At 43.3% G+C, this 26,575-nt stretch overlaps 1 protein-coding gene across 1 annotated transcript; it reads left to right on the forward strand.

Moving 5' to 3' along the window:
- Positions 1–1,675: 1,675 nt before the first annotated feature.
- On the forward strand, positions 1,676–25,433 carry LOC119656141 (alkylated DNA repair protein alkB homolog 8). Its single transcript, XM_038062473.1, has 5 exons — positions 1,676–1,852; positions 1,945–2,509; positions 13,346–13,902; positions 13,959–14,108; positions 24,937–25,433. The coding sequence occupies exons 1-5, from the start codon at positions 1,742–1,744 to the stop codon at positions 25,393–25,395; spliced, it is 1,842 nt and encodes a 613-aa protein (XP_037918401.1). The 5' UTR covers positions 1,676–1,741; the 3' UTR covers positions 25,396–25,433.
- The last annotated feature ends 1,142 nt before the right edge of the window (positions 25,434–26,575 follow it).

Genomic DNA, 26,575 nt, shown 5'->3' on the forward strand with positions numbered 1-26,575 from the left:
TTGTTCCGACACGGTTCAGTCGCCATCATGCGTTGGAATAGTGAGGAGCGTGCCTTTGCCGTTGAGGTTTACTTTTCAAGCGGATGTTCGGTTATTGCAACACGGCGTGCATTTCGGAATCGCTTTAATTTAGCCCCGTTGGCTCCCGTCCCAGACCGCAAATCAATTGTTACATGGGTCACTACATTCAGACAAACTGCAAGTGCGACAAAAGGAAGAACTGGAGTCCCTCGGCCCGTTAGATTACCTGAGAACATTGAAGCAGTGAGAGCGTCAATGTTGCGATCGCCACGGCGTTCTGCGCGCAAACACGCATCTGCCCTTGGACTATCCGATCGTTCTGTGAGAAGAATTCTTCGTGATGATCTTCATTTTCATCCCTATAAGGTGGCGATAGTGCAGGAACTTTCAGAACGTAACTTCAATTCTCGGATGAACGCGTGTGAGCTTCTTCTTGATGTCGTTCCCGAGGGTGCTATTGTTTTTTTTAGCAATGAAGCCCATTTTCATTTGTGTGGGTCGGTTAACAAACAGAACATGCGCTACTGGGCTGACACCAACCCTCGAGAATTGCATCAAAAGCCTTTGCATTCACCCAAAGTCACAGTGTGGTGTGCAATTTCCTCAGCTGGAATTATTGGTCCCTGGTTTTTTGAGGAAAATGAGATTACAGTGACAGTGAATTCGGACCAGTATGTAAACATGCTACAGAATTTTTTTTCCCACGGCTAGAAAATCTGGATTTGGGGGGCACTTGGTTCCAACAAGATGGTGCAACAGCACACACTTCAAGAGCATCGATGGCTGTTTTGAGGGAACACTTTCCAGAGCGCCTTATCTCAATTAGAGGCGATTTGGAATGGCCGGCACGTTCTCCCGATCTGTCCCCTTGTGATTTTCTCTATGGGGTTTTTTGAAATCCTGTGTTTACGTGAACCGTCCAAGAACCCTACAAGATTTGAAGACCAACATCCAAGAAGAAATTGCTAACATGACACCTGCTATGCTAACAAGAGTCATGACAAACGCCAAAAATCGGATTACGCAATGTATGGAGAATGGGGGCGTCACCTAACAGATTTGATGGATATAATAGAGAGAAGTAACGAATCCAATCTATCCGGGTTCAGCTCACCCACCGCACCGAATGAGACTAAGCCTAACGTTTTAACTATTAGTTATTCTTTGCCCTGTATAAAATGGAATAGTAGCTCTTTTACTTTCTCCTAATCTCATCATTCATTGGAAATCTAATTCTCATAGTTGATGATGATGAATGGAAAACAGTTATGCAATACCCACTTTCAAACATTTAATATTACTATTTAGAATTCGTTGTAATCTTGACGGGAGACTTAGTGCCGATTTCTTCCAGACCCACGCGGTTGGTACCATCCATATATTTTTCCTTACTTTGTCATTAAACTACAGCTGTATTATTAAATTATAAATATCTCTATCTGTATCTGCATTTCAATTTTCATTAGCATCCAAATCATATTTTGACTTTAATCCACCTCGATAAATTCATTCAGAAGAACTGAACAGGATAATTTCCGATTTGAAATTCTAATGAAATGTTCTACGTGAATTTACCTTATCAGACTTTTGAATGAAAGTGTACTTTAACGTCATCCAAAATCAGCTGATCATAACCTCTCCAAACAGCGTCTTGTTCGTGTGGTGCAAAAGTAACAAGTGGGTTTTTGGGGTGAAGTGCTGAGTTTTCGTTGAATGGAAGATGATTGATTCAGGGAAAAATAAAAATTCCAAAATACAAAGGAAACACAAGCGATGTCAAGCAATACTTTCGCGTGACGCTAATGTGGAGTGTGTGTCACATCCTACGAAGGTAAGCAAGTTGCATCTCTTGGAATGGTCACTTGGACCAAAATGCAAAGCTCCTTTCTTCTTTCGAATTAAATATTATTTTGCCTCATTTAGTTTATAGCAATATGCAATGCCGGACTGTCTACTGGACTCCAAAAAGAAACCATTCTCGAAGAGGCGCTGAAGTATGGACGAGTTATCGACATTGTCATGCTTCCTAACAAATCCTATTGCTTCATAAACTGCTACAACGAGGACGACGCGAAGAATATATTCGACAATATGCACGGTCACGCGAAGCTTGGACAGAACGAAACAATTATCTACCTTTCGTATATCAAAGAAATCCCAGAGGCGCCTAATCAGTATAATCAAGATTTGCCTGAAGGTTTGATAATAATAAATGACTTTGTATCTGCCGATGAGGAGAGAATCTTATTGGAGGCCATACGAATGTCTGAGGAACCGCTGGAAAATAATCTTCTGAAGCACAGACGAGTGAAACATTTTGGATATGAATTTTTGTATGGCATCAACAATGTCGATCCAGAGAAGCCTTTGGAAGAAAATATACCCGTTGAGTGCGATGCTTTGTGGAAAAGACTTGAAGACAAAGTGCCGGATAGACTAGCTTTGGTCCCGGACCAGTTGACGGTGAACATTTACGAACCTGGGCAAGGTAAGACAAATATGACTATAGAAATCATCTTTTGTTTTTGTCTGTGGTGTTTAAATTTTGACTGGTAATTAGGAAGCAAACTGACATACCACTTTTCCGGAGTTAATAAAATATTGAGCATGCAGTGCAACCCATTACCATTTCAATTTGAAAAATATCTTCGCTTTTATGATGATGTCAAAGCTCAGGGGATGCCCTTTGATACGATAAAGCTATAGCGCAGCCTTGGTGCGGAGGAAGGAAGCTAGGGATTGGAATGGGGAAGGGGTTTAGTATGAAGTAAGTGCCAAAGCACTCCTTACCTAAACATCTGTATGTTGTAGTCAGACGGAAAGACAAAAGCTGGCAGCCGTTCCACATTCGTATAGTTCCAGAAAAGATGGATTCCTGGTATTTCACGGTGCGACTAGCACTGATCCTTAGAGTGTGGCGCGGCAGGATTCGCAGCATTTGAAATTTATTTCGAATGTTGTGAATACGAACGAATAGATGGCGCGGATCTATCCACTTTGCGGAGCTCGCCACGGGAATGGAGGACCGGCGAGAAAAGTGTGCCATGAGTTAGGGGCAGAAGAGAAACACATGAAGCGAGTCTCACTTCTGCCTCTAACGAGCATACGGTGACACGAAGTAAAGAAAGTTAAACATCTAAAAACTTTAACAAATGTAAAATATAAGTTCTACGGTTATTGAATTTAGACTGTCTGTACTTCACTGCAGGATTCTAATTTTTGAAAGTGTTTTGCATCTGGCACAGAAGTTATCAGTTAAAAAGTACGGAGAAAATAGAACTGATTAAGAAACAGAGAGCAAACAAACTAAAATGAATATCCAGGGAAGATTACAAAATGAAAGCGAGTTGATCAGGCGCCTGTCGGCAAGCGAGTCGGCAAAATTAGACCACTTGCTGGCGGGTTTAACGTTGGGTGATCGAACTCCCAGCCAATTGCTTCGCGAAATGAGGCAATTGGGTGGAAGCAAGATTGGCGATGACCTGATCAGGTCGCTCTGGCTGCGACGGCTCCCGGAGGGCACCCAGGCGATCCTCGCTTGCGTCTCCGGTTCCTTGGAGGAACTAGCAGCGACGGCCGACCAGGTTCAGGAGGTGTACGTACGCCCAACCTTGGCGGCCGTTCAACCACCGTCGGATGAGGTGGGTGACTTGAGGCGCGAGATAGCCGCTTTAACAGCCAGTGTGGCCGAGATGCGGGCGACGTTGGACGCTCAGCGTTCGGGCGCCAGATCGCGAGCACGCTCGCGGTCTGCCACCCGAAAAGGGCGATCAGGTAGCAGGTCGTCAAGACAGTCCACGGACCAAGGGATTTGCTGGTACCACCGCAGATTCGGGGATAAAGCGACAAGATGTACGCTACCGTGTAGATTCTCTCCTACCGCAAAAAACTAGGTCCGCGGGGGGTCTTGGCGGCGGCCACCCAGAACGCAGCGCCACGTCGCCTAACTATTTTCGACCCCCTCAGCGGGCGCAGCTACCTCATCGATACTGGTGCGGAGGTTTCGGTTCTTCCCGTACCTCGGCAACATCAACTTTTCCCTCAACCGCTCAAACTTGCGGCAGCAAATTCCTCCCGCATAAACACGTACGGGTATAGGCAAGTGGACGTGAGTCTTGGCTTGCGTAGGACGTTTTCGTGGCGTTTCATCCTGGCGGATGTCAGCTTCCCCATACTAGGCGCAGACTTCCTGTGTCACTATGGATTGCTGGTGGACTTGCAAAACAAGTCTCTTATAGATTCCACGACCAACCTTAATTCGTCGGGACATATGGTATCTCACCCAGGCAATAATCTTTCCGTTCTTTTAGAAGACATTACCGACTCTCGTGTTCGGGCACTTCTCCAAAAGTTCAGCCAGATTACTACCAAGTGTAGTCTCTCCAAACCAGTGAAGCACAATGTGCAGCACCACATTATCACTACTGGTTCCCCGATCTTCTCGAAGGTGCGTCCTCTACCATCTCAGAAACTGGCAATTGCACGGAAAGAGTTTGAACAACTCGTTCAACAGGGTATCTGCAGGCCCTCAAACAGCTGTTGGTCTTCCCCACTGCATATGGTCCCTAAGCCAAACGGCGAATGGCGCCCATGTGGGGATTACAGAAGGCTAAATGCACAGACTGTTCCTGACCGATATCCAATTCCACTCATCCACGACTTTGCGCATCACCTCGCGAATTGCCGCATCTTTTCGACCTTGGACTTAACCAAGGCTTATCACCAAATCCCAGTAGCTCCTGAAGACATTCCAAAGACGGCAATATGCACACCCTTTGGACTCTTCGAGTTCACCCGGATGACTTTCGGATTGTGCAATGCGGCGCAAACCTTTCAAAGGTTCATTCACTCAGTCCTGCGAAACCTCGAGTTCTGTTTCGTATATTTGGATGATGTTTTGGTCGCTTCTTCCACTGAGTCTGAGCACTTAGCCCATCTCGAGTGCATTTTTCAACGTCTCCTTGAGGCCGGTTTAGTCCTAAACGTTGAGAAATCCAAATTCCTTCAACAACAGGTGAGATTCCTCGGCCATTTCATTTCCCCTGAAGGAATACAGCCCGACCCAGACAAGGTGCAAGCGATAACAAGCTTCCCGCGTCCAAAGACAGTGAGGGAGTTGAGGAGGTTCTTGGGCATGCTGAACTTCTATGTGGCGCGGCAAGAGTATGGAGATGGGAGCGGCTACTTAACTGGTTGTTGTGTTTGGGAGTGGTTCTACATGGGACAAGACCTGATATTTCCTGGGAGCAGACACCGCTATAATAACGATAGAGGAGAGAAAGGCATCCAACATTTCGTCTGTGCTGCAGGGGCTCAATTTGTGATGTAATGCTCACATCAGCAATGAGTTTAAAAGCTCTTCGTTGAACTTTATCTAGAGCTGACAGTGCAGTTATACCTCCACTCGTCCAATGTGAGAGTTGCATTCCAGTCTAGGTCTAACGTGAGTCTTGTAGATCTGCGCTAGGTCGATTGATGAAAAATATTACGATTTGCCTTGTCCCAGGCAATAAATAATAGACGATATGTCCTCATTCAATGACTCAAACATGCGCTCCCGGTTTACACGCAATGTACTACGACGGGGGTCAGACCAAATGCGCGAAATTTGGCTAGGAGGGCAGGGTGCCATACTCTGTCAAAAGCCTTCGAAATATCAAGAGCAATATCTTTGGCCTGGCCGTGAGTATGAAGACAATGGTTCCATTTTTCCGTGAGAGTTGTCATCGATGGAGCGCACAGAACGAAATCCGTTCGATTGCTATAACATATTTTATTAAATTGAATTTTACATTTCCTATACATAGTTTTTATCTCCCTTAAATCTCTGCAAATTTGGATTAAAAAGTAAAGTGTGAAAACTGCATTTCAACAGCCAATTTCCCCTTAAACATGTCTGGTTTTCGGCTTTTGTCGCATTCAGAAGCCAGGTCGGCTCGTTTTGATCGGTTGCGTCATTTTTTTCTGCCAAAGGTCTAATCTGGACACAACCGCGCAGCTTTCAAATCATGATCCCAGGATATCAAGCCACCGTGATAAGTGCCAAATTAACAATATACTTTTTGTATACCGAAACTTGTTGCTAATTTCTTATAGGTCCTGTGGCGGCAAATAATATCTTTTCAAGTCAGTCGGGCAGTGTGGTTCAGGAAGGTAGAAATATTTCTGAATGTCTATTAGCCGATATAATGCTGCTGTGAGTTGTTACATTTGCCAAGTGTTCCTTCTCACCGTTTGAAGCACCTCTGAATCTTCAACTTTGATATTGTCCTGTCCCCTCACGAAGCTGTTTTGACTGCGCCGATATCATCAGAACCCTTAATTTTTATACTATTCATTATTCGCGGGAGCAGGAAAAAGTCCTCTGTAGACTATACCTGAAAGGACAAATAGCGATTCTCTCGTATCGGCTTATGTGCGGGGTCATTATGGTGATAAAGAAACCAGTTGCCTAATCGCCAAAGCCCCACCTTTTCTCCCACATATCCTTTCCGAGACCTCTTATAACTTCCGAATGCTTTGCGTTCATTGTTCTGGGGGAGTTATTAGTCTTCACTCGCTTGGCGCTTGCTTGGTTGCTGATTCAGATACGTAAAACAAGCACTGTAATGACTTTCGACAAAAAGTTTTTGCAAGTCTTGTCTTTACGATTGTTATCTTGGTTAGGGAGACAACCCGTATTATTTGCAAATCCTCAGTCAAAATACGCTGACAAAATTTCCAACACATGAAGGGCGCCTAGAAAGAACGTGGTCTTCAGCAACCATCTCTCGACATTTGAAACGCAGACACCCTTCTATGTGCGGCTCATTGCGTTATCTTTGAAAGTCTGTTGAAGCATTTGGTAAACTATTTTAGACACACTCTTTGTTCTTGTGCAAATTTCTCATAACGACTTGGCGGGCAGAATACGATAACGTAATAAAAACATAATCCTACCATGTAACCGTAACCTGCAAACTGCCATCGCATAACCAATTATTGCATGAAGGTCTCTGCTAATTCCATATAGCGGCACAACTCTTTATTACGTCTACATTTGTCAGTCTGGTTTCTTTTGTCCGGAACATTTTAAATTCGACTCTTTTCGCCATTTAACGCAATTGAGGCTAATCGAAAAAAAATTTATTTCGGCCTGTTCGCCGATCAAATTTTTCGTTTGATATAGTGTCAGGCCAGGGCACTCCGATAATACGTCGCAGACAGGTATTGACGAACGCTTGGAGCTTTTGGGTAACAGTGGAGTTCACATTCCATGTGCTACTGCTGCATAACAATACAGAAAGAGCACTAGCACAGAACACATTTCCAGGTTTTAGATAGGGCAGTGAAAGCGGAACGCTGTCAGTGCGCCGGGTAACATCCAGTTCGGTGCCACCGTCCCCAGAAACCACGCTTCCTAGATATACCAATTGATCGACGCTTTCGATGCTCTGCTATTAATGCAGATAGGGAGAGTGCGTTGACCCGTCAGACTGAAAACCTTAATTTTGTTTGTATTTATCTTCAGTCCAACTCTACTTGCCTCTCTTTCCAAATTCAGAGCTATCTGACCAAGGTCCATGACCCGATGAGAGAGCAAACAGATATCATCAACGTAGTCGAGGTGCTTGAGGAAAGATGTCATCGTCCATTGAATTGCTCCACGTCCTCGAGACAAGGCAGCATAAAGAACATTACCGATAATAACAAGAAATAATATCGGTGACAAGTTGCAACCCTGGCGGACTCCGCTCTGGACCTCAAAATCCTCTGAGATTTTACCACGGTGCAGCACGTGAAACTTTGCGTCATCATATGTCACTCTGATAATATCTATTAGTTTCTCCGGAATACTTACGCAGAGCAGATACATTCCCTGTTCACGCTATCGAAAGCTTTCTTGAAATCGATAAAGAGTAAACGCAGTGAAGATCTAAATTCCGTGCATTTTTCCAAAACGATCCGTAAGGTGTTGATGCGATCAATCCAGGAGGATCCGGAGCGGAAATCAGCGTGCTCTCTGTCGATCAAGCTTTCAAGATGTTCTTTGATGCATTCTAGGATTATTTTACCTATTATCTTTGCGACGACAGGGAATAGGTATCCATCCAATCGTTATACTCAAAACGGATGCCCCTTTTTAAGGTTTTGTGTGAAAATCGGTTCAAGTCTGTTTGTCCGTCTTTCTGTCAGACCGGATTTACTCTGAAACAGCTGAACTGATTGTCACGAAATTTCTTCAGTTGTTTATTATAGTGAATAAGAAGTCGACAGCATCTTCCGCTTCCCTGACCAGCGCAGTAGCAAATTTTCTCTTGATACGGCGTACATTACGTTGAACTTTTCGAGGTTTCGCTTGATAACGGAGTTCGAGCGCGTTGTGTCCGCCATCACTCGCAGCGGTCACTAGAGCCTTCAAACCCTTCCTTTTACGATGTGGCCGACGACCTGTGCAGGTTCCGAGAAAAGAGAATGTTTAATGGCAGCCCAATTCTCATTGATATTCTCAGACGCGTTACTCAATAGGTCTGCCGATAGCTTTCCCACTGTCGAGCGACAGCTGGGTCGTACAAGTGATCGATGTTAAACTTAGGAGGCCGCAGCTTCCCAACCCTGTGAGAAGTGGTGGACGCAATACGCAAGCAAACGTAACTGACCACCAGATGGTGATCGAGGCCGATGTAAGCGCCTCTCTTGGTATGCACATCCAGAAGACCATTCCTAAATCTCCTGTTGATCGCGAAGTGGTCAATGTGATTGCTCGTACGGCGTCGGTCAGTTGAAATCCAACTGATCTTATGGCATGCTCTGTGCTCGACCAATGCGCCATCTACGACGAGGCGGTGGAAGTTACAGAAATCCACGAACCTCCCATCCCCAATGTCACCTTTAGGAAGCTACTCCTGAACCGCGTTCAATTCCTCGTAAAAAGCATCCTTCTCCACTACATCGGAAGTCTCGGTTTGTGCGTACAATTGTGATACTCCTTAACTTGGACCGGAATCTGCTCTATGCAGTCACAAAGATTAGCAGCTCGGTGCCAACTTTGCCAGCTTGTTGAATTGTCTTCGCCCACCGCCCAATTAACTTGGGGGCGGCACTCGTCTGAAGACTTCACTTTCGGTGCTTCACTTTCGGGAGAAGCATTTAACCATCGGGGTTTGCATTTCGCTTGTTCACTTGGCTAGTCGGACGGTAGTTTACTCCCCTGGAATCTGGGAACTCAATTCTGATTCCATGACGACGATTTGTTTAGGACTTACGAGCAACTGCAATGAGAGGTCTTTCTAGGTTCACGCAGGTTACGATTGCGAAATTCAACTGTAAGTATATTGGGGTTCACGGACACGTTTCTTCTTCCCTTAACGCGGAGCTTTTGTTTGAAGCTGTGGATACACTTGACTGCTTCGCGTTTAAACGCTGAGGCAGTGAAAAATTATTGGATCGAACGGTTCAAATACCATAGGAAGTACCAATACTAACTGCTGCTGTAGCCACTGCCGACAATTTACTCATAAACGACGTTTGGCACACACACGGCAAAAACTAGGAAGACTTTTTGTTGCGCCAGTCCTTCGCGTTTTCTTTCATCTTCACTCTTCCACCATCTAGTGTGCAGCACGTGGCCTTCGATTAATCCAAATCCGCGAACTTTCCTTGCGAGCGTATCGTTTTAAAGTCACTAAGCGAGATCACAATAACAATTTGATTCTTGAAATCATACAAAAATCAATTCAAGTCCAAACTCGCAATTATCGGGGTCGGCAATGTAACTTATTATATTTTATTTTTCAAGGCCCTTCAATTTTACTTTTAATATACAATCGATAACTATTTCTTAAAATGTTAATTAATAGGCGGAGCGCGGAAATCTGGTCTTCTTCGCCCCGTTCATAATTGCATGCGTTCGTCATACAAATTGCTCGCTCCGCCATAGCGTTTTCTTGATGTCTTTTCGGAGACGCGGTATTCTTCCTCTAGCTCCTGGTGTTAAGGGTCTCTTCTCACCTTTTCTGAAAGTTCCCGGCGGTTCGTTAACTGCTACAATCGCGATTTGCACGAAAAAAATAGCTTCGATTGGGGGATGTCCGTGCCCTTCCCTGAATTTCAACTATAGAGACGCAACGCGGTTTTCGGTAGTAGCCTTTTCCTGAAATGTTGTTCACTGGGCTTGTTATTCTAATAAAATTGAGCTTATACCAAACATTTTTAATATAAAAAACATATTAAATTGAACCCTACGTGTTGATGGTCATCTCAAAGGATCAATTTTTCGGAAAAGGACACGTTGTTAATTTCACTTCTACTTCACTATTAACCCTTTATTTATTTTTCTGGGTACCTTTTTCATAGGCAAATTTTATCCATTCTCGACGTTCCCATTTATCCCTAAACTTTTGTTCGGCAAGATAACTCTTCACAAGTATGTATTTGCTATCGTAGTTTAGTTACAATAGGAAAAATTACTTATTAAATATTTGAAATGCCAAGAAAAACTGTTGTTAGTATTTGAACATAAAAGTCAATCGAATTTTCGTCCCGAAATACGTATGTACGTATATGCACATTTTTGTAGCAGGAGAAAAAGCTACGTGTTGAAATGATAGCTGCGATTCAGTTTCAATAAAGTAGTGCTGATTTAGTTTGAAGTTCTAATAAAGTAGTGCTGATATAGTTCGTGGCAAAGCTAACTCATCCGATACATTTCATCTGGCATTAATTTAAAGTTTTCAAAAAATCGGTGCTTTACTCAAAACTAACATCCCAGACGAAGTACGTCGGGAACTATGGGCGTTCCCCACGGACTACGCTACACGCAAGCCGAACTTCGCGAGAAACTTTGCTGTGGACTTTCCAACCAGGGTAGGGTGGAAGACCGCTGGCGTTCTGCAAGACTGTGACACAGTACTCTTCACCGATGGATCAAAGATGGTCTGTGGAGTTGGGGCCGGAGTTTTCTCGGATACACAGAGTGACTCCCAGGATTCTTCAGTATATTCCAAGCGTAAATACTGCCGAAACTGGAAGTCCGTCGAAGGCTGGGCATGATCTGAACCCCATGCGTAACATAGCCATTCTAACCGACTGCAAGAGCCATGGGTTCGTTTTAACAAAATCTGTGGTATTGGATCAGTCAAGGGGACTAGGATCTTCTTCGATGAAATATCCTCGAGACCGAGGGCCTGCGTGCCAATGTCAAAATTGTTAGAGGCAATACCCAGACAATTCTGTTCCCAGAACCTTATCGCGGTCAACTTACGATACCAGGTTAATGGTAAGAGGAGAAACGTCATACTTGCCTGTGCTTATTTACCCTATGATTCTTTGTGCCCTCGGCCGACGCAAAAACTAATGGATCTGGTAGTGTATACAGAATCAAGTGGCCTTGAACTTTTAATTGGCTGTGATGCGAACGCTCAGCATTGGAACAGTCATAAGGAGAACTGAATGATGCCTTCCGATTCTCACTTCCCCCACGCATCTGTTTGGTAGAAGATATGATTTTATCTTGAAACGGAGAGAAAATTACGACGAACCAGAAGAACGCATGTCAGGATATAATAACGTCTTCTACACCGATGGCTCAAATACAGGAAATGGTTCTGGAGCCGGAGTCTACCTCTCGAATAAAAACGAGGCTTTTCCTTTGGGACAATACACAACGGTCTTTCAGGCTGAGGTGTATGCGATCCTAAGTCCGGCAACCTGGATGATTGACGAGCGGTTGAAGGCAGGTGCATCGCAATCTGTAGTGATAGTCAAGTTGCATTGAGGGCGTTGAGTAGTATTTTGATCACTTCAAAAACCATTCAACCAATATGGTGAATTTACTCTGGGTACGTGGTCATTGTGATGTAGAGGGGAATGATATCTTGAATGCGTTAGTAAAAGAGGCTTCAACCTTCCCCATGCCCGGACTGGAACCAGCAATTGGGGTGTCGGTTGTATTGGCTGATGCTGTTATTAAAAACTGGGAACAAGCTTCCCATAATGACAGGTGGCGAAGCCTTAATGCTGCTAGACAGACCAAACTTTTCCTGTCAGAACCAAACAAACATACTGCAAAGTTTATCCTATCGAAAAGCACGAAGACTTGCTGAAGTATTGTGGGCATTCTGGCTGGCCATAATTCACTAGCTGGGCATATGTTCAGAATAGGAATTATCCAAGATGATACGTGTCCATCCTGTAATGAGGAAGCGGAACGCACAGAACATTTTCATCTGAGTGCCTCACTTACGGACGCATCAGATATCAGATTTTTGGTGCTGATGTGCTCCAACTGCAGCGAATAGTATCACATTCACTAACGGAAATCCTGCGATACATAAACGAATCAGGGATATTCCGTTAGATGGGGGAATCGAGTACAATGGACCACCATCACCAAGGTGTGAGTGCTGAGAGGCTTTGCCTCTCCCCATCTCAAACACACACACACTGACCGACAGCCAAGCGGCTTTTAAGGCCTTCTACTCAACGGCGAAATTCTCCAGGCTGGTGGTGCCAGCAGAAAAGCGCTGAACAGTGTGGACGGCACACTGAAGTTGCGAAGAACAGGGGCCAACCATCAGGCATTTCCTTTGCAATCGCCCAGCTCTAGCTAGAACCAGGCTACGGACACTAGATAAACCATTCTTTGAGGATCTCAGGGAGATGAATGAGTGAATGTTACGGCTGGACGCTGCTTATCCGCTCTCACCACAGCAGTCATGGTCTTAGGAAATTGTAGCATCAAAACGGTGCACCACAGCGCTAAGTGGACTCCTCGGGGCGACCACTTATATCTATCTACTTACCTTACTCAAAACGATGGGTTCGCGGGTTAATACAAAGTGGGAAGCCCAATTGCTCTGATTTATTAAGCGTGCATGAATTCAGCTTTCCAACACAAAATAAATCAGTATACATACTTTATTGGCTTCCAATTTCCTGCTGAATCACCTGTGATAAATGTTCTAATATAGAAAACTGCACCTTTGTCTAATTAGTAGTTAGAGTGCCAGGCTGTTGCAGCGGAAGGTCGTGGTTCAAATTCCATTGGTGACAGAGGAATTTATATTGTGGGTGGATGTCGGACACCGAGTACCTGAGTCAACTCAATGTAATTTTCACGGGCAAGCGCAATGCTGACCACATTTCCTCCTCCTTCAAATCCCAGATCCAATTGAATTGTGACTCCAACAACTATTATTTTTTCCCTAACTTCACCATTATTATTTTGGCTGTATGTACGACATATCGAAAAGAAGAACTTCTTTCATTATTTAAAAATAATCACATATTTTAGATAATAATAATGTTGCGGTACTCATTACACCCCTCTTTCATAACTTTCCAGGAATACCGCCGCACGTTGATACACACAGTGCCTTCTTAGATCCCATCTACTCATTATCTTTAGAAAGTGATATTGTTATGGAGTTTCGTCGAAGCAATAATAATCACGTCCCAGTTGTTCTTCCCCGTCGTTCCTTACTAATAATGTCTGGTGAATCGCGCTATGCGTGGACGCATGGCATTACCCCGAGACATATGGATGTAATTCCAAGTAAAGAAGGAGGTGGCCTTACTATCCACCATCGAACTCGACGAACTTCATTCACATTCCGTAAATTGAGGCGAAATCGATGCGACTGCGCCTACCCCGAATTGTGCGATACTTATGCTGCAGAGCAGAAAAGTAACGAGGATAAATTAGCTAGCGTTGCTGCCAAATTGGAAGAGGAAAACGTCCATAAAGTGTACGATGAAATAGCAAATCATTTCAGTGAAACTCGTTACAAACCTTGGCCAAAAGTTGAAAATTTTATCAAATCATTTGAATGTGGATCTGTAGTCATGGATGTTGGCTGTGGTAATGGGAAATATCTAAGCGTGAATCCAAACATTATCGAGGTAAGTGAGGGCAACTACAATATTAAAAATTTAGTTTGATGAATTTATTCAAATAGATCGGATGCGACCGGAGTGAAGGTCTCTTGCAAGTTTGTTCACAAAGAAAGTGTCACGTGTTCCAGTGTAATTGTCTGAATTTGCCATTCCGAGATAACTCAGTTAATGGATGCATCAGCATTGCAGTTATACATCACCTGGCAACAGAGGTACGTTCTTCTTTGTTTATATTGGCCAATAACAAAGGAAATAATACGAATAATCATATCATCATATCATCATATGTCCATTGAATGAGCTGTAATTTCTACTAATCTCTTGTTGTAATGCTTTGTATTATTGGGCTTTGGATAGAACTGCATGATTTTGAGAGAGATAGAACTGAGATGTTTAATTTGTTTTTAAAATTTTGTTTCACATATTTGTTATGAAATTATCTAATAATGCTGTATACTATCAAGTGGCCACGTTTGGCCTAAAAGCTTTATAATCGGGGAAAAACGACACATGGTGAATGTCTTCTTTTCAAATTTCTATGAAATCCTCCAGAAGTGCTCAGTATGACCAACAAAGTTAGTCAATTCAATGCTCGAAAAGCCTTCGTAGTTTTACCAACCAAATGTGGCTTGGAAAATCAAAGTATGTTTAGAATATTTGAATAAAATGGTGTTGGGTAATTACAAATGATCAAAAAGACCAAATAAAACAGCTAGTTGGGAAGAACAAACTTATATACCAATGTAGATTTTCGCCCAAAAGTGGATGGAACTCTTCTGTGAGCAAGTAAATTGGTAATTGAGCATTATTATTATTATTTCCGAGTTATCACAATCTCGGCAGATGCCGGATTTGACCTAATATTAGCACTAAGTGCCAAGCATTTAGGCTCGGACGATCCTACCTACTTAAAAACTAAAGGGGCGTTGCTGGTGGTGGCCGGTGGTAAGTCAGTGGGGGAATCCGTCGAGTTCTCCCCGCAACATCGAGCACGTATGCAGAATGGTGTACTTCTGCATGGTTTGAACCAGAGTGTGCGAACGTCCCAGGACATCAAGGGAAGCCGTGAGGGATTTAGGTACAATACCTGTAGCTGAGAATATTATGGGAACTACAACCACATGCTTGAGACGCCAAATTTCTTTGATTTCCCGAGCCAATGGCTTATAGTTCACCTTCTCCACGTATTTCCGTTCAATTTTGCTATTATGGGGGATAGCAACATCAATAATATACGCGGAGCAACCCGTCTTGTCAACTAACAGTACGTCAGGCTTGTTGTGTAGTGTGGCGATCAGTCAGAACTTGCCGGTCCCAATACATGCTGTAAGCAGAACTATCAAGTACTGCTTGCGGCTCATATCGGTAAACCGGGCATGTTCCCATGATCAGCCCATGCTTGTATGCAAGGTTTTGATGGATAACCTTACATACAGCATTATGCCTAGTGATGTATTGCATGGGCGCCATGACAGTACAGCTAGGAATGAGATGGTCCAACGTCTCTAACGCCGAACCACACATTCTGCACTGGTCGTTCTCCACCCGTTCTTTCATGATGAGTTTTTTATAAGCTCGGGTGGCGACCACGCCGTCCTGAATGGCATACATGAACCCCTCTGTCTCAGCAAAGAGCTCCCCAGCACACAGCCGTAAGTTCGAAAAATGCAAATCGACAAATGGCTGCCAAAGACAATTCACATGTTTACCGTGCATTGCCTTCGAGTTCCATTCATCGATCCGCTCTTGGTTCGACTCAGAGGAGTGGAGATCTATCCTTAAAGTTAAGTGGAGTCATTCCGCAGTCTACCTTACAGACAGTCGCATGCAAGGGACTCGCCTGCTCTTTGCTGTAAAAAATAAGCGCGCAGCGAGTCGACTTGGCGATGATATTGTGCCGCCACGTCAACCACACCCCTACCTCCGATGTCACGAGGCAGGTTCATCCGCTCCACGGCAAACTTTGGATAATGCATTCGGAATTTGGACATAGTTGTCCGTATCCGCCGCTGGACGTTTTCCAGATCGGTCTTCGTCCACGGCAATATTCTGAATGCATAAGCCAGAGAAGGGATAGCGAATACATTCAAGGCGCTTATTTTATTCTTCCCCGAGAGATGCGATTTCAGCACCAGCTTTACACGTCGCAAGAATTCGGACAGCAGAGCTTCCTTCAGACCACCAACTCGAGCATGGGTTCCCTGCAGAATTCCTAGGTACTTGTAGAAGTCTTGGTCATAGTTTCGATGTGGAGGTCACCAATGCTATGTCCGGCATGCGGCTCGTGATGACCTTTGCGGATGGCTTGGATTCGACACTTGTCTAATCCAAACTCCATCCGAATATCACGGCTGAACATGTCTATTATTCGCAACAGACTTCTAAGATGGTTGTCAGTACCAGATACAGCTTGATGTCATCTAAGTACATCAAGTGTGTCAGTTCGCACTTAGCACGTAGGCCATAATTTATTGCAAAACCATGCCCTCTAGCTTCATTCAGTAGCCATGAAAGGGGGTTCAGTGACATACAAAACCAAAGGGGACTCAACGAATCCCCCTGGAAGGTGCCCCTCCGTATACGGATGGGCTCTGAGGTATTAGCACCGTCAGATGTACGCACTGATAATGTGGTATGCCACCCTTCCATGACTGTCACCAAAAATTTTATTAGTTTCGGATCAATGCGAGACCGATGTAGGATATCGATTAGCCAGGTATGTGGAACGCTATCAAAAGCCTTGGCATAATCGATATAGCAACTAAAGAGGTTTCTTTGGCCTCAAGTTGCTTGTCCTACAACTACCGAGTCGATAATGAGTTGCTCTTTGCAACCCCTTGACCCAACTCGGCAGCCCTTCTGCTCCTCGGACAGGATGTTGTTAGTCTCGAGATGCGCATTGACCCTTCCACTAATAATGGACGTGATGCATTTGTAGAGGGTTGGTAAGCAAGTAATCGGTCTTGTGTCTGCGGGGTCCTGCACCGTGTCCTTCTTAGGGATAAGGTAGGTAATCCCCGTAGTGAGGAAGGATGGAAATTCCTCCGGCCGACTTATGACCTCATTTATACTGCGTGCCAACCGACTATGTACGCTAGTAAATTTCTTATACCAGAAATTCTGCACCCGATCCAAACCTGGGCCCCTCCAGTTCTTCGAGCTGTTTATGGCTCGTCGAACCTTCTCTACGGTAACATCCGCAAAATTCATGCCAGGCGTATTGGCATGGCGGGTGTCTTCGGCGGTGATCCACGCAGCATGCTGGGCGGGTAACCCCCAAAGTCCACCCCAATACTCTTTCGCTTCCGTCACCGAGAACTGTATTGTCTGGACGCTCTGTTGGGATTCGTTGAGAGATCTGAAAAAGCTCCGCTGATTCCTCGCGTATGTTGCATTGTGGACACGTCTGGAACAACTTTCACCATACCGTCGTAACCGACTGCATATGACAGAAAGTTTCGGTTTTAGTGTTCAATTTCAACTACGGGTGTCTCACTGGGGATGGCATAGTTCCGGTAAACCCTCTGCACTTTATTTCTCACCCGTCTGCTGGCATTGTCAGTGCTGATCTGAATTAGTCTAGCAATGTCCTACCTTAGTGAGTCCCGCCGACGTTCCAGACGAATTTTCCATGGTGGATCTCTTTGGTCACTCAAACCAATAACACGAAAGCAAATATTCTGACCATGCAATCTGATAGTCGCAACTGCACCACAATACACAAGTGATTGTAGTTGCAGCAGCGACATATCAGCACACAGCCGAGATGCAATCTCATCATTGATTTGAGATAGAATTCCCGGAGTTGCTGGAGGTGCATAGAGCCTGGGAATACCTGGTCTATGCGGACGGTGGAGAAGAGTGCTTAGGCGAATACTGAACCTGACCTCAAGTCGAACACGCTCCCTGATGGTGGCCGGGATTAGCTGCGAGTAATAAAGCGGTACTGGTCTGCGACTCGTTGCAGTCACGTGCGCGAATTGCGGGAAACACTCGGCAAGGGGCGGTAAGATGTTGTACCCGCCCCCGCCGTTATTTCGTAGTAGGAGTGGATGATGAAGAGGTTCATTTCTTCAGTAAATTTAATCCGCTGCCTACGCGAACCTGTTGAAGTGGTCGCCACAGATTGTGGCGAAACAGCTGCAGCAGGTGGAGCTGTGCTCCTGGTCGTCGTGGCTCCTAGACGTCGAACCGCCCCACGACTAACGGTTTCGACGCCGTACTGTCCATTACGGGAGCCCGACCCAGTCACCAAGTCAGACGACTCCCACCGGTTATCCGTACCGGACCTCAAATTTCTCCTTCTCATTGGATGGATTTGCATTTTATACCTAACTGCCAGGTGTGGGGACAGCTTTCTCAGTGAGTAATCTGCAAGACTGCAAAGTTCCTGCACTTTCCTCACCTACCCCCTGAGACGCTGCGGGGGCGTACAGCCATTAAGACTGGAGCTATCCATCCCTCCTCCTTTCACAACCGGGCTTGGGACCGGCTTCGGCGTAGTTTATTATTATTATTATTTCTCACGTGTTCCAACAATATGCAACAAAACATTTGAAAAGTAATGCGAACTTTTTTGAACTTCTGCCAAGAGATCAAGCACTGGATTTGACGTAAAGATTTTCAATATTATATTATATATGAATTGTTGAAAATTTAATGATAGTTCGCAAATGGGATTAATTCGCTTCATTATAGTTAGATATTCCCGATAGCCAGTTTGCACTGAAACTTTAGGTTGCGATCTAATTCAATCCTTACTTGAAACAACAGTAAGTCGTGATGTTTGCAGATGGCCAAAAGGATCGCATGTCAATCACGGCGTCATCTAGGTTCATCTTGTACCCTGTCGATTCGCGCTTGCATGTCTCTATACTAGCCAGATTCGAGAAGGTAGGTGGAATTTTTTGGAAAGGGAGAGAGAGACTAAAGCCCTCAAGTATACCTATAATTTCGGGAAATTGTGAAAAACTCGCGGAAGATTAAACGAAACAAACTCGGATGCCACAACATTCCGGAGCCGATACTTCTTTTGCCTCAGGTGTTAGTGAAGGTGACGCTAATAATTTCGAAATAGTCTTTGTTAACATCGTGTTTACACTGGTATATTTCAAATACTGCACCCATCGACTTAAGTTTTAAAGTTATGAGCGTGTATTTAATGATACTAGTCAATATAGTTTTCGGATGAATTTACGATTCATAAGCCCACAAGAGAGCCAGCCGCAAATAACTCGGCCATTCCGGTTCCCGTAAGGCTTCATGGCAAGACCCACTTCTAATGAGTCTGGTGCGAAATTTAGTACCTAGTAACTATGATGAAATTAGAGGTTTTTTTCCGCCCATTTCTAAAAGTTGGCAATATACTATTAGTAAGTTTATTTGAGCAGATATCGCAATGGGACAAATGTTGAGGCCTAGATTCAATATAAGCGCACTAATCAGATTTTTGGGTTGGGGTTGGGTTCTCGAAAATGAGTCCTGTCTCATTTTAAGTGTGCACATTTTCACTCCTTACTCGCGCACTCCTATTATCCCTTGTTTTCATTAAAATTTCTGCTCCTTTCCATTTCACCTCCTGTCGTCAGGCGTGCCCATTATTTTGAGGATTTCGCAGGCAAGTTAATGGTTGGAGAAACCTAAACAAAGTGATGAGGAGCAAGAGAGTCGATAATAAAATTTTAGAGATAGCATTCACCAGGAATTTCGCAACAATGCATGCAGAACACGTCGTGAAATCCAAATAACATTAGGAACGAGAACAATTAATAGACCTCACACCGAAACTATTCAAGTTTAAACAAGCATCGCAAACACTTTGGATCGACCGGACTACAATCCCATAGGGCACCTGATAGACAAGCGTGATTCGCCTAATTTCCCTCTTTGTCTTACTGCATGGTGTTGTATTGTTAGTCCTATTGCAATCGGCCAGTAGAGTAGCCCTTGTAGCGTTACACAGACTCCAAGAGCAGCGTTAACCGCTCTATCGGTCTGGGAGATTGCAGGAACCAAACCTGATTTCAGATCAGAATTTTCTTTATTGATAATTAGTGAAGTCTTTTATACATTATTTTTCTTTAGCTTGCAAATATCAGGCCATTGTGCATTGTGCAGTTATGAATGAATGTTGTAAATCGCCGATGGATACGTGAAATGCAAAATGAACTTATTTGTTTACGTTAAATTTATATTCTGTTTGTATGATGTATGTTTATATTATTGTATGTGTATATTATTATCTGTTGGGGGGAACGTTTATAATGATATGAGGATATGTTTATAATAGTTTTTGAAAGTTTATGTTTTTTGTAATACGCAGTGCGTGAGTCATTACAAGTGATTTATTGGTAAAATTTCAACGACTGCTCCTTGTGCCTCAAGCTATCTTGTTCTGGATATAAAAACGCTTCTTTGTTCGATGCCGTTCGCGATATTTCGATATTCAATGGACATGTTAACAATAACTTATTATATTATATATATACATATGTATGTAAGTTCTCAGTGGGTACGACCTTCTTCTTCTTCAGCCTTCCCACCGTTAAATTGATCGGTCGCGCCATTTTTCCCTGTCAGAAGCCTGATCTAGATGCAGTCGCGAGGATTTCGACCGGATTTAAGTCTATTCCTATCGACTTCGATGTGTAGACTAACCTTGTCAAGTGATTTCTCGATAGCGTGAATTACGTGACCATACCATTGAAGGCGCATCGATCGGTGCGACCCCATATAGATCGCGAATATCCTCATTTTGAACGTGATCATGATGTTACGCCACTGGGCCAATGTAATGTCTTCGTCTCTATTACCGCGAGGCATCGTTTATTGTCTTTTAAAGTTGGCCAACACTGAGAACCATAGAGGGCAACATGGCGGATGACAATGTGGTAAATTTTCAATTTGAGGCATTCGTTGATACGTCGATCACAAAGGACGTCAATTGTGGAACGCCACTTCATTCAGGTTGCCCTAATGCATGAAGCAACTTCATAACTACCTTTCTCACTCCATATTGGAGTGGTGGTGCTTTGCCAGTCAAATGGTGTTCTACCTTTCTCAAAAATCCCAATGAAGAACTCACTGAGGCACAGTGTTGAATTACAACACTTCGCTTTCCAGACCTCGGATACGATGTCATCAGGTATTATTACTTTCCCCGATCTCATTCGTTTTAGTGCTTCCTCGAGATTAGTCGCGCTCACAGGTGAAATTGCTACAAATGTTGGCAATACTTGCGGAAGGGTGGGATGAACAAATTCTTCCGTTGAAATTTGCTCGAAATATTCTCGCCATTATCCGTTGTGGCTCGTCGATCGGTAAGCAATGTACCGTTCTTGTTGTTAATGCAACGGAAGTATTCGATATCCTGTGTGTATTGTTGTCGGCTTTTGACAAGTCGATACAGATCTCTCTCGCCATCTCGAGTGTCCAGTTTATCGTAACATCACGACCACTTTATTTGCTTTCCGGTTGGTATTCTGGCCATTGGCCAGCCTTTTCTTGTCGAGAAAGTTTTAGTGTGGCTAGTCTAGTCTGATGGTGATGATCAAGATGATCAATAAAAAAAAATGTTCGGCATTTCGGGAATTTTTTTTTTGTTTTTCTAACCAAGTAACCAGTGTTTTATTGACTAGAAACTTATGGTAGAGGCGTTTCTTTTCGCGGACCTTTGTTTGGATATCGTCATTCCAAAGTCCGAGTATCGCAGTTGATGAACCGCTTACTGAGGGTTGCATAGACCGCTTTGTGGATCGTGTTTTTAACCTGCCTCTACGATTGTCCGACATTCGTAATGGTTGAGAATGGTGTAAATGAGATCATTTTTCCTGTTTTCTCACCAAATCACCACCATATAATACGTGGCGAGCCAATGCGTTCCTCACGCTGTTTTATTTGTAGCTTAATGCACAAGACAGCAATGAACAACCATAGGGAACGGCTTGCAGTCAGTGACAGTGATAAAATGTCGTCGTCTTATGAGGATATAGACGATTTGCATTTCACTGTTCCCACTATAAAATGTAGGAAAATCACAATCGTTTAATAAGCCATGTATTGACAAGTAGAATGTCCTCAAAATCGACTATACGTTCAACATTCTCATTGCATGTTCCAAATTTTTTTTTTTTTTTTTTTTTTTTTTTTCATACAGACTACCGGCTAAAACGCCCCCTGGAGCATCCAGCATTCTGATGAGGAACCGTTTGACACATTACCTAAGATCAGTCCTATGAATAGAATGGACTGGGAACCCTCTCCTTGGTCAGCATAACGACTTCAGTTTTCTCCAAAGTTTGGAAGAATCCATGCTCAGTCATCCATCTGTTTACTCGTCGCCATTCCCAATGTGCGCTGAACTTACTCAACAGTGCGTGCGGTAACCAATGCCGCAACATCATCCGCATATCCGACCAGATGCATTTCGAGTCGTAGAAGGCTATCGTATAAGGCATTCCAAAGGTCCAGACCAAGGATTCCGCGCTGTCCTTCCCGGATCTCGTAGAGTAGGTCACGGTACTTTAAATAGTCCTTCAACATTCGCAATAGGAGGCCTGCAGTATGGAAACGATTTTCCAGTGTTTCAAGCATGTCGTACCACTTCGCAGGATTGAAGGCGTTTCTTACATCAAGGGTCATTAGAAGCACCACTCGCCGACAGTGGGGACTGTGTGCCTCAACCAGTTTTACCGCTTGTACCACCTCCTCCATGGTATCAATTGTGGATCGCCCCGCTTTAAAACCGTATTATGTTAGTGAGTATTCTCCTCAAGCACATATTGCATCAGTCAGTCGTGGCTTGATGAACTTCTCAAGTAGCTTTTTCGCTGTTTCCAACATACTGACCGATTCGTTGACCCTGCCTCCGGGTCGCCTTTGTCCTTGCTTATCAGCACAAGTCTCGAAACTTTCCAGCGGGAAGGAGAAACATCCGCTATCAAACATGTGTTGACTGCGCCAAGTAGGAAGCCCGGCTTGTATTTACATACGAGTTTCAATACTTCGCTGGGAATACCGTCCGATCCTGGTAGTTTTTTTTTCTTCATGGGTAGGACCGCCTCCTTTAGTTCGTCTGCATTGAAGAGTGGATATTTTTCAGTACTCACTGCTTTATCGACAGCCTCAGTTTGAGTGCGCTGGACAGGAAAAAGGGCCTGCACTATTTCTTACATCTTCGCCGCTTCTATAGAACAGGGTGATCGATGGGCATCGAGTTTTTTGGTAACCAGCTTATACCCAAGGCCCCATGACTCTCTGTTTATGTCGTTAATTAGCTCCTGTCAGCAGTGTGGCTTCTGCCTGTTGATTTGGTTGAGGAGTTCTTTTTCCCACTATTATACTCTGCGGTTCTAAGCGTCACTTCGTCTTGGCCTCTTACGTACTGAAAAATCCGGCGAAATCTAAGGTAATTTGTCCGTAGGCTTGCAATTTCAGGCACTTCGAAGGAAATTTACTGATGTAGTACTTTCGATCGTTGGGCTACTGACACTAAGGACCCTTTTCAGCATCAAGGTCGCCCGCATTGGCGATATAGTTATCAGCAGGCACATTACAGGTTTTTGTTTCGAGAAGTTGTTAGAAGACATCTTTCTCGGCATCAGGTCGACCTGTCTGTGGGGCGTATGACAAAACCAATACCGTATTGAGTGCGTGGGCTACAATATAGAAGTCTTTAGCGATTTTTACCGCCTTTACGTTCTATGTCAAAGATTTTGATACCACTTCATCGAGTTTCTTATAGAGCGCAAATATCAATGCATCTTTTCCGAAGGGCTCTTGCTAGTTCCCCCCTCTTTCCAGTCAATATTTAGCTTGCGGACAAGCATTTGTTTTGTTCGAACTAATTTAATTAATTTACTTACAACCAATTTCGAGTGTATACGATGTAAACCGGAAATATTCGAATGCGTAAGAATGATTTAGATGCGTACATACAAGTATCTCCACACTAATGGACAATGTTTGTTTAGGATGAGCACGTGGATTGTCTTCAATATGTATACAGTGGAATACCAGTATTTCGTATCCCAATTATTTGTATTTTCAGCTAAGTTAATTTTTTTATTGTGTCTATCCAATACAGTAGAATCACAATAATTGCTATCGTCAAGGCACTAACGATTTGATACGAAATATCGGGAGTATCAATTATCGGGAATGCAAAATAAAGAAAAGTGTAAGTTTGGGGATCGTCAAATTTGTACGAATTAGCCGGAAATACGAACTATCGATGGACGTATTATCAGGACTCTACTGTATTTGGTGATCCTAGTAACTCCTCCTTTGACCATATGAATTATCGGGGATTTACTGCAATATTTTTCTTTTACAAATGGAAAAACCCACATCGAAAGTTCTTCATTTAAGAAAAAGACAAGATCTTTTCTACTAGAAGCGTCTACTTTCTATTTTCCCGATCTGCTTCTTCTTATCTTTGCCTTACATGTATAGATGTAAATAGAAAGGGTTTGAATTTTGTGTTGTCCAATAAGTCGAGTAATAGGAATTCACATTCTCTTCGGTGAGTCTGCTGAAACCAATAATTAATATAATCAAAGACTTTTTCGCCGGAGACATAGACATTCCTAAGATCACAACAATCACTATTTGTAGTTTTATACACACTTCAGGGCTCTATTGACTTTGCAATTTATAAATTTGCTAATCAGCTTAATGGAGAAACCCAAATTCGTAGAACTTAATGTTTGCATATATTTGTAGCTACTTTTCAAAATAAACATCATTTTTTATTGAAGTCTTCTTGTTTGTAAATGTGGTTATGTATGTTAAATTTGAGTTCGTTCAATATGTGGATTATTTTCATTATTCATAATTTAGGTTTTAGATGGAATAACGATCGTTGTAAATAAATCTAACTTACTTTGAATTAGTTTGTAACTAATCTGGTGCTCGCTCGCTGCTCGCTTTAATTTAAATTTTCTGCAATAATTTCATAGTAAATCGCTTCTTGCTTGAATGAGCGTGTGAGCTTAAAAATTGATACCCCTAATAAGTTTCTCAATACCCAAAATATTTTAGGCGCGACGATTACAGGCAATAGCTGAAATGGCCCGAGTTCTAGTTTCCAACGGTCGTTGTCTAATTTATGTCTGGGCCAAGAACCAAGAGTTCAATTGTGAGAAGTCGAGTTACTTACACCGTAATAGAAATAATCGAATGCAAAACACAAAATCAGTTTCAAATGAAAACACTCAATCGCTTTCATCGAAAAGCGAACTTGTCGACTTACCTGTTCATATGAATCGAACACAGTTTCAAGAACAGGACGTTTTCGTCCCATGGAAATTAAAATCATCGGGTCCTAAAAGTATCGAAACAACTACGGAGGATGGCGGCGTGAAAAAAGAATTTTTACGATATTATCATGTTTTCGAAGAGGGAGAATTAGCTCAGTTGTGTGCGCGTATTGAAAGCATTGAAGTGGAGTGCGCTTACTACGATCAAGGCAATTGGTGTGTTATATTTAGAAAGAAATGATTATGTGATGAAAATAAAGAAATTTATATGAAAAGTGATATCGTGTTTCTCAAAGAAAACCATTTTTATTTTGTAAATTCCACAGTTCAGTTGTACCGATATCATATCATACATACTTGGTTGCTGATGTTAATCTCAGATCTTTGGTAGATATAATGAATTCACTTTTTCAGTTTCCTTAAAACGAAACTTTAAAACTCCGCAACTACTGTTCCAATCACGGTCCGCTTCCAAACTGTTAATTTCCTTGTAGAGGTTGGCTAGAGTTTATACCTCAAATTGCAATGGGTAGCACTTCTAGATCGTTATAAAGTTGGTGATGATGGAATTTTGCCTCAAGCCAAGCCAATGGCCGCTCTGCCTATCTTTCCTCTTTCGAATTCTACCGGGGGACAAACGGAAGGTAAAGAAAAATAATAAAACTACTTAAGGTGGAAACCTCTTCGTGCGAGTTGTTGCCAATGTAATTTCCATGGATTATATTCCTGAAAATTGGCATTTTCTTGTTTCTGCTTTGATAGTTTCCACGAATGATTTTTTGTAAATGTTAGTCATCCAGGAACTAATCATAATCACCAACGGCGCAACAACCGGTATCCGGTCTAAGGCTGCCTTAATAAGGAACTCCAGACATCCCGGCTTTGCGCCGAGGTCCACCAATTCTATATCTCTAAAAGCTGTCTGGCGTCCTGACCTACTCTATCGCTCCATCTCAGGCAGGTCTGCCTCGTCTTCTTTTTCTACCATAGATATTGCCCTTATAGACTTTCCGGGTGGGATCATCCTCATCCATACGGATTAAGTGACCCGCCCACCGCAACCTGTTGAGCCGTATTTCATCTACAACCAAACGGTCATGGTATCGCTCATAGATTTCGTCGTAATGTAGGCTACGGAATTGTCCATCCTCATGTAGGGGGTGAAAAATTCTTCGGAGGATTCTTCTTTCGAACGCGGCCAAGTGTTCGCAGTTTTTTTTGCTAAGAACCCAACTCTCCGAGGAATGCATAAGGACTGGTCTTGTACAGTAAGAGCTTTGACCCTATGGTGAGACGTTTCGAGCGAAAGAGTTTTGTAAGCTGAAATAGGCTCTGCTGGCTGCCAACAACCGTGCGTGGATTTCATCGTCATAGTTGTTATTGGTTGTGATTTTCGACTCTAGATAGGAGAAATTATCAAC

The sequence above is a fragment of the Hermetia illucens genome, chromosome 4 (assembly GCF_905115235.1).
Source record: "Hermetia illucens chromosome 4, iHerIll2.2.curated.20191125, whole genome shotgun sequence".
Taxonomy (NCBI): Eukaryota; Metazoa; Arthropoda; class Insecta; order Diptera; family Stratiomyidae; genus Hermetia; species Hermetia illucens.

What these genes read in the sequence shown, in the direction of transcription:
- LOC119656141 (XM_038062473.1), top strand. Translation starts at nt 1,742, where the DNA reads ATGATTGATTCAGGGAAAAATAAAAATTCCAAAATACAAAGGAAACAC. An exon ending in GTGTGTCACATCCTACGAAG is followed by an intron (nt 1,853 to 1,944) that starts GTAAGCAAGTTG and finishes TGCCTCATTTAG; the next exon opens with TTTATAGCAATATGCAATGC. An exon ending in TGAATCCAAACATTATCGAG is followed by an intron (nt 13,903 to 13,958) that starts GTAAGTGAGGGC and finishes TTATTCAAATAG; the next exon opens with ATCGGATGCGACCGGAGTGA.